General features: G+C 40.6%; 1 gene segment (V, D, J or C); it reads right to left on the bottom strand.

The window, feature by feature from the left end:
* Positions 1 to 856: 856 nt before the first annotated feature.
* Positions 857 to 2,757, bottom strand: LOC135365588 (T-cell receptor alpha chain constant-like). The segment is given in 3 exon segments: positions 857 to 874; positions 1,850 to 2,068; positions 2,614 to 2,757. Coding segments are annotated over 3 exon segments (381 nt in total).
* Positions 2,758 to 9,299: the final 6,542 nt, after the last annotated feature.

The following is a 9,299-nucleotide window of genomic DNA, read 5'->3' as shown; positions in this document are numbered from 1 at the left end:
GCAAATGGAAAGTTTTCATTCTTTTTGATGGCTGAGTAACATTCCATTGGATATATACACCATTTTTTTATCCATTCATCAATTGATGGACACTTGGGCTGCTTCCATATCTTGGCTCTTGTAAATAATGCTGCAGTAAACAGAGGTGCATGTATCCCTTTGAATTAGTGTTCTTGTATTCTTTGGGTAAATATCCAGTAGTGTAATCGCTGGATCATAAGACAGTTCTATTTTTAACTTCTTCTTTTTTTTTTTTTCCGTTTCCTCCATACTGTTTTCCAGAGTGGCTGCACAGGTTTGTATTCCCACCAACAGTGCACAAGTGTTCCTCTTTACATCCTTGCCAACACTTGTTGTTTCTTGTGTTGTTGATTTTAGCCACTCTGACAGGTGGGAAGTGATATCTCAATGTAGTTTTGATATACATTTCCCTGAGGATGAATTATGTTGAACATCTTTTCATGTGTCTGTTGGCCATCTGTATGTCTTCTTTGGAGAAATGTCTATTCGTGTGTTCTGCCCATTTTTTAATTGGATCATTTGATTTTTTGGTGTTGAGTCTTAGAAGTTCTTTATATATTTTGGGTACTGACCCTTTACTGGATATGTCATTAGCAAATATTTTCTCCCATTCCATAGGTTGTCTTTTAGTTTTGTTGATTGTTTCCTTCACTGTGCAGAAGCTATTTATTTTGATGAAGTCCCAATAGTTTATTTTTTCTTTCTTTTCCCTTGCTTCTATAAAGAAGTTGCTATGGCCGATGTCAAAGAAGTTACTGACTGTGTTCTCTTCTAGGATCAGGAATGGTTCTTAACCCTGTCTTCACCATGATGGGAAATGGGCTCAAGGAAGGTCCTAGGGATGGATCTCTATCTAAAAAGAAAAGAAAATGGTAGAGTTATGCCCTGAAGTAATGCCCAGACACCTACATCTCCAAGCCTGTCTTTATTATCTGAATTCAAGCAACCCTGAATTCCTTTTATTATCTTATTTTCAACTTGCAGTCTTAACTGACTGGGGGGACTACAAGTCCAGCAGACAGTTGGCTATTGGGCCTGGGTCTCAGGGGAGGAATTCTGAGCTTGGAGACCCAGAGTTGAAGCACTTAACCTTCAGATGTATATTGAGTAGATAAGATTACCCACCAAGAATGGGTTAACTGAGAAGAGGGCTAAGGACAAAACCTCCTAGGAAACACCAATGTGTTTTCATTTCCTGATATTATCAGCTGACTTTTTAATGTCAGATTTTATGTTTGCAATGAAATGAATAAACTTTCTAATAGTGTATTGTCCCTTCAGATTTTTTTTCTCTTCCAAATTGCTCTGAATGAATCCATGGGCATCAGAATATGCAACATGACTCAGAACACAGCTTAGCAGGACCTAGATAAGAAGATCCTTTTCCCAACATCTTGGGGAAAGAGGTGATCTGTATTTCTTGATAAACACTATCTTAAAGATGTAATTCCTCATAACGTTCTCCAGGAGCTGGAGCCCAAGAGAATGCACTGGGGACTGCTCATCATCTGATGGGACACCAGAGGCAGTCTCTAGGGAGAGGTATGGAGTCTCCCCACAGCCAGCAGAACTGCAGTAGCACCTGCCTCTGCAGGAATGGGCAGTGACAAGCAGCAGTGAGGGGACAGAGGGAATGGCAGCAAGGTCTGGTAGCTCCTTTAGCATCTTCATCACAAATATTCGGTAGGATCCAGTTGGTGGCACTGTCACTGGGGCCAGAGAGGCAGAGGGAGCCTTCTTCTCCATGGGGAAGAGAGTGTACCTCTCTGCTTGAAGAGGGAGAGAGGGGCAGTGGGGAGCAAGGAGTGAGGGAATACAGGACTCTCACTGTCCTGGTGACCTCAGCTGGGCCACAGCTGGGCATCGTGAGCAGGTTAAACCCAGCCGCTTTCAGGAGGAGGATGCGGGGCCCAATCACTGACCAGTTTTAGAAGTTTAGGCTCATATCTGTTTCAAAGGTTTTCTCTACCAACTTAGCATCCCAGAAAATTTCTGAGCTGGAGTAGAAGGTCTGGTTGAAAGTGCTTTTGCATCCACAATACCCAAACTATGGAAAGAGCCTAGATGTCCATCAACAGATGAATGGATAAAGAAGATGTGGTATATATATACACAATGGAATATTATGCAGCCATCATAAAAAAAGAAATCTTGCCATTTGCAACAACGTGGATGGAACTGGAGGGTATTATGCTTAGCGAAATAAGTCAATCAGAGGAAGACAATTATCATATGATCTCACTGATACGACGAATTTGAGAAACAAGACAGAGGATCATAGCAGAAGGGAGGGAAAAATGAAACAAGACGAAACCAGAGAGGGAGACAAACCATAAGAGGCTCTTAATCTCAGGAAACAAACTGAGGGTTGCTGGAGTGGAGGGGGGTGGGAGGGATGGGTGGCTGGGTGATGGACACTGGGAGGGTATGTGCTATGGCGAGCGCTGTGAATTGTGCAAGACTGATGAATCACAGACCTGTACCTCTGAAACAAATAATATATGTTAATAAAAAAATAAATAAATGAAAAATAAATAAATAAAAAGAAAGGGCTTTTTCAACCAATTTAGTACTGCTGCTCTAGGCCAGGACCCTGTTGCTCTTGGAATCCATGGTCCTCATGACCAGCACAGTACTGGTGGAGCTAAACACTGCAGGTGCCATGACTTGGGGCACACTGGCTTGAGAATCAACGTAGTGAATAGACAGACAGAAGTGTTGTAGGCTTTGAGGCATCTCAGCTGGTACATGGGGGAGTCAGGGTTCTAGATACCCACATGCCCTGTCATCTTAAAACAGATGTGGTTATTTGCCTCTGTTCAGAGAAAATTGATTCTCAATTCTTGATCATCACTATTGGTGAGAAATTTATTTAAGTAATAAAAAAATAAGGGGGTGCCTAGGCAGCTCAGTCGGTTTAGTGTCTGACTCTTGATTTCGGCTCAGGTCATGATCTCAGGGTGGTTAGATTGAGCCCCACATGGGGCTCTGTGCTCAGCTGGGAGTCTGCTTCTCTCCCTCTTCCTCTCCCTCCACCCCTCTCTGCTCAAGTGCACTCTCTCTCTCTCTGTCAAATAAATATATCTTTTTAAAAAGTAAGAACATTTTTATAATCACTCAAAAATTTATGACGGTTGAAATTATACTTAAAGAGGCTATTAGCTCATTTTTTAATTGACAGATGTAATAGTAGAGTTCTCGCAAAGATGAGAATGGATTTTGAATCCAGTCAAATTTTCTCTTTTTTTAAAATTTCTTTTAAAAGATTTTATTTATTTATTTGACAGAGAGAGAGAGAGCACAAGCAAGGGAGCGGGAGAGGGAGAAGCAGACTCCTCACTGAGCAGGGAGCCTAATGTGGGGTTCAATCCCAAGACCCTGGGATCATGACCTGAGCCAAAGGCAGTTGCTTAACCAACTGAGCTACCCAGGTGCCCCCAAATGTTCTCCTTTAAAAAAAAATATTGATTTATTTATTAGAGAGAGAGAGAAAGACAGAGCAGGAGGGAGGGGCAGAGGGAGAGAGAGAGAGAGAATCTCAAGTGGACTCCTTACTGAACATGGAGTCTGACTCAGGGCTCGATCTCACGACCCTGAGATCATGACCTGAGCTGAAATCAAGAGTTGGTTGCTTAACTGACTGAACCACCCAGGTGCCCCCAATCAAGTTTTCTCTTGATAAACAAGAATGCATTGTAAGGACAGTCATCCTGCAGCTACCTTGGAGACTACTGAAAGTGTAGTTGGTGCTGTATATTTGGAGACTGAATTTGGTCCTTTGATTGCTGCTCCAATGGGAGGGAACCCCTTCCAGCCTCCCCCCCCCCCACCAGCTGTGGATTACCCTTTCTGGCCTTGTCAACCTAAATAAAGTGATAAACTGAGGCAAGCTCAAAAGTGTCAAAAAGATAAGTTTTTAGGGAATAGCAGAGGAATTGCCAGTCAGGACATGTAAATGGTAAAAGCAAACTGCAGGCAAGTCCCTTGAGGGTTTGGGGAAGGGCTGTATTTATGGCCAGGATTGTAAAGAGAAAAGAGCTCAGTTAGAGTCTGTGAAAATCAAAACAAGTGGAGACCACCTTGGAAAATTCCCGAGCAGACAGAACCAGTCCAGTCACACAAACAAAGCTCAATTCAGCTTATTTTGTGAGACCAGCCCGAGCTGGGTCATTTCTTATGGATGCCTCTCGAAGCCATAACTAAAAATTCCCGAAGTTGATATGAGGCAACCCCTGACCAACTCCCTGTCATTTAAGAAAATTCCAGTATTACCAGTTTTCTATGAATCAGGCATTTACAGGAAATCAGTCTCCCAGTCCTTAAGCTTTATATTCCTGTGGACATGTGTGTGAGATTTTCCCATTTTATATCCTTCAGTTCTATTTTAGACTAAAATTCTTTCTCATGCTACTGAAGTCGATGTGCAACTTGGCCTCTACCAGAGCTATTCAATAGAGCAGTGAGTTCCATGTGTTGTGGGAAGGAGAGAGACACACTTTCTGATCCACTTTTCTTATGTGGCCCTCATCGGAGCACAGAACAAAAATGTTTCCAATGGTGGCCATCAGCCAGGAGGTTCTGTACTTCTAGGCCCTGCCTGGGTAAAGCAATCAATATCTCTTTGCTTCCTGTCTGTTGCGAAGCTCTAAGGTAGAAGAAGTTTAAAGGCAACTGGTGAAGCCATGGAAAAAACGAACGAGAGTGATGTCTGAGAATCGAAAAGTCAAGGGCTGATGATGCTCTGGATAGACAAGGACTGAAAAGTTTTCACAAAGAGGTTGGGGAGGGGGCAATTTGGTAGGAGTAGTTTTAGTCAGGTGGTAAGAGCCCAAGCACAAATTTGCCATGGTTTACAGAGAATGGCAGTGAGAAGTGGGGACAGTGGAGGTACACAACTCTTGTGTCAGATGAATGCCCTGTGGTGTCTCTAAGCTTCCTGGATTTTTGTTTCATATTGTCTTGGGTAAAATGGTCAAATATTAAAACCCACCCCATAGGATTGTTAAGAGGATTAAAATAATTGACATGAAAACTTCCTGAAAATTATAAAGCACCTGAAATCTATAACTGTATCTCTATATTGTTAGGTATTTTTAGTTCTACTGAAAGTCTGTGACTCCTCCCATACCATCCCCAGCACCCCCATGAGGGCATCACTCTTCAAATCTGGTAAAAAAACTAATAATAATAAAAAAAAAATAATGAACCAGGAACAAGAGCTGGATGGAGCCAACATTTCTTGATCCTCTTTGGTGCTTAGGTGGTTATGGAAGTAAATGCCTTAGGCTGTTAGTAAGAAAGGAAAGAAAGTCATCCCAAAGAGCTACCTCTCAACAAACCACCAAATTTATTCTCTAAGGAGAAAGTATTTTTCATTAATTGTGATTCGAATTTGGCAAAATGCTGAAAGGGGGTGCCTGGGTGGCTCCGTTGGCTGAGCATCCAAATTTTGGCTCAGGTCATGATCTCTTTCCCTCTGTCGCTCCCCCTGCTTGTGCTTTCTCTCTCTCTCTCCTCTCTCTCTAAAAATAAATAAATAAATCTTTCAAAATGCTGAAAAGAAGCCAAAAGACATGATAATTAATTCCTTGAAATTTTCAGAAAAGATAAATTCTAGAAAAGCCTACGAGGGTAGATTTAGGCTGGGAGTGGCCTTGGCTGAGCCTGAAAATCCTAATGGAAATACAGGAGTTTTTCCCCTTCCCCCTCCTTCCTGACCAGCTGTGGTTTTGCTTTTCACTGTTTCAATTACCCTCCAACAACCATTGTCTAGAAGGAGATGATCCCCCTTTTGGTGAGTCCTCAGAAGGTCAGTAGTAGCCTAACATTATATTACAAAGTCTGCATCATTCATCTCACTTCATCATATCACGTAGGCATTTTATCATTTCACATCATCACGAGAAAGGTGAGTACCACACAATGAGATATTCTGAAAGGCAGACAGAGACCATATTCTCATAACGTTTATTACAGTTTATTGTTATAATTGTTCTATTTTATTATTAGCTATTGTTCATCTCTTTAGTGTACCTAATTTATGAATTAAACTTTATCATGCAGGAAAAAAATTATATATATATGGTTTGGTACTGTCTACAGTTTCAGGCATCCACCTGGGGTCTTGGAACATATCCCCCATTGATAAGTGTACAATCTACACTACTGTAGATTGCTGGCAGTCTCCTCCCGTGAACCCAACTCTACCATTTTAAGCCTGGATGAGGTTTACTTTGGTGTTCAGCCAGAGGAGGAGCATGTTCTAGAAGAAAGTGTTCGTGGATCAAAACCTTGGTTTCCTTTCCCATCATATTTTCATGGAAGAGCGTTAAACTGGGAAAGAGGCATGTGTAGAGCTGAAGTGGTGTCAAGCACAGCTACATGTCTCTGCAGCTCTATACCCTTAAATCCTGGAATTGGATCTGCCGCTGCAATCAAACCCTTTCACTTCGCTCACATAACTATATGATTACAACTGTGTAGACCATTAATAGCTGGTTTATCTTAAGAAAACATCAAAACTGGGTGCCTGGGTGGCTCAGTTGGTTAAGCGACTGCCTTCGGCTCAGGTCATGATCCTGGAGTCCCAGGATTGAGTCCCGCATTGGGCTCCCTGCTCGGCAGGGAGTCTGCTTCTCCCTCTGACCCTCCTCCCTCTCAGGCTCTCTCTCATTCTCTCTCTCTCAAATAAATAAATAAAATCTTAAAAAAAAAAAAAACATCAAAACTATTTTTGCTATACTGAGACACTATTTTGAATGACTATTTCCACTTTCTGAAAACTGATGTCAAAGCAAAAATGGCACCAAAGTTAGGTAGGCAAGAAAGACTTTATTCAAACTGGTTGCATTAGGGGCCAGATGTCAGAACTAACTCAGAACTTAACTTTCACTGAGGCAGAAGGGATAGGGCTTTTTAAGGGCTGGGGTTAGGAAGTGGGAAAGTACTAGAAAATATTACAGGCGGGAGCCATAGGCCATCAGTGTTTGCTAATTGGCCTTATCCAAAGGAATAATAAGCTCCTAATTTTGTAACCTGGAGCAAGGTGCCCATTGAAGTTAGGCTCCGATCCTCCCACAGGAACTGGGAGATAGGGGTACCAGCTCCTTTAATGATTACATTTCAAAGAGTTGGCTCCCAAGTCATTGAGAAAGATATTCCTGGGTTGCGAAACCAGGAAGGTGCTTTTAAAGGACTCACATACATCTCAAAGGTTCAAAGAAATCCTTTACAATTCCAAGTTTTCTAAAGAAAATGACCTAAGAAAAAGGAAGTCAGGGGCCCCATTGTGAGGAAGAAGCCTGTCTGAAGATTAGTCAGGCTGAGGGGAAAGGTTAAGGCCATCTTTGTTGTAATAATAAATTTTCATTTAAAATTGAAATAATTTTTGTTCAGTCTATTTCCTCAGTCGTACGTCAAACTCTATTTTTTTTGCTTTCTGCAATGAAAATGCCATCTGTTTTAATTTTTGCAAAACTCCAATTAGCACCACCCAATAGAACATTCTGCAATGAGGGGAATGTCCTATAACGCACACTGTCCAATCCAGTAGCCACTAGGCACATGTGCACTTGAAATATAGCTAGTGACCCTGGGGAACTGAATTTTTAATTTTAGTTGATTAAATTTAAATAATCACATGTAGCTAGTGGTTGCCATATTGGACATTGCAGCCTCCAAATCTACCTCACTATCATTCTATCTGCAGAAAAATTTCTACTACCAAATGTAGTGTCTATGACCTGGGCTATCAGTGGAGCATGGGAATACTTATATTCAGTCTGCAGGATGGTGGTGAGAATTAAGTAAGATACTGTATGTAAAGTGCCTAGCAAAATGCCTCCTACAAAATAGCCAACAATGTTAGTTTCCTTTTCAGTCTTCGGGGACACATAATCAACGCGGCAGGGTCTTTACAATCTAGACCACAACAAACAATAGGGCCCTGGTTACGTGGATGTTTAGGAACAGATGTGTTCATATTCTTCCTTGTTACAAGGCACAGATGCTCTTGCTCTTTTGTGATGTACAGAAGTTAGTTAATCTTGGACACAATCACCTGCTTTATATTGACTCCAATAAAAATGCCAAATTTTAAAATCGGAAATCGCAAGCCTTTGGGTTACTCTCAATATTGATTTAATATTAATCACCTATTGCATGATATTGATGTACTCTTTCCCATGGAAGAGTTGAAATAAAAGCTATGTGAACACTAAATCAGAACATGCATGGTCTGAAGTTTCCTCTGATCCAAAGACATGATTTTATATTATATAAATTATCTATGTGTGTGTTTTTAAAAATTCTACTGCAGTGAATTATATATTTAGAAATGTGGGATACACAGAGGAAGAAAGGAAAAATAGCATATATAATGGAGGGAAGAGAATAATTTTGGCAAATATGTTTCAGCAGAATATGAGGATCTTGGCATACTGCAATTAGCTCTAGTCTGAAGTGAAGTTGCTATAGCCTAAGCCATCAGGAATTCCATTACCAAGCTATAGATACACGGCTGGTTTCTCCCAGATACTGTTCTCTCCTATGTCTGACTTTTCCCTCCTCTGTTGATCACTGTCATGTATTTTCAGTTGTGTCCAAGAGTGCCATCCCAATATTCCCTTGGGAACTGTACGGTGATAAGTTGCCCCAAGAGATGGTAACATTTTTATAACTTGATCAGTGTATTTATATGAAAGAATAATTATTTTGAATGAACTACATTTACCCTTCTGATTCAGGAGTTTGGAATGTTCCGTTCAACCAAAAGCAGAATAATGGAGCATCTGATCTTAGATCCCAACACACTGACATGTAAGAATAAATCAGTTTAGCAGTTTATTTCATTGGTCTAAATATGGAGATGTCATATACTACCTTTTTATTCTGAATCTTATGCCAAGCAGATATGACCCATTACTCAATAGCTTAAAAAGTTTCTTTTGTTTAAGCAAACTTTACTTAAAACAATACAATTTTACACAATGTAGAAATGATAAGGTTTTGCTACATATCTCTAAAGTAAAAGCTAATAATCCATTTAAGATATTTAGTTTACAAAATAATGGTATTTAGTTTACAGAATAAAAAAAGACACAACTACAGACGTTCCTCAATTTACAATGGGATTACATCCCAATAAACCCATCATCAGTTGAAAATATCACAATTTGAAAATGCATTGAATACACCTAAACTACTGAACATCATCGCTTAGCCCAGCCTCCCTTAAACATGCTCAAAACACTTACACTAGACTACAAATGGGCAAAATC

This window comes from Mirounga angustirostris, unplaced genomic scaffold (genome assembly GCF_029215605.1).
Source record: "Mirounga angustirostris isolate CCGP_5_RB_7025 unplaced genomic scaffold, mMirAng1.0.hap1 SCAF_8, whole genome shotgun sequence".
NCBI lineage: Eukaryota > Metazoa > Chordata > Mammalia > Carnivora > Phocidae > Mirounga > Mirounga angustirostris.
This window is presented reverse-complemented; position numbering and strand designations above follow the sequence as displayed.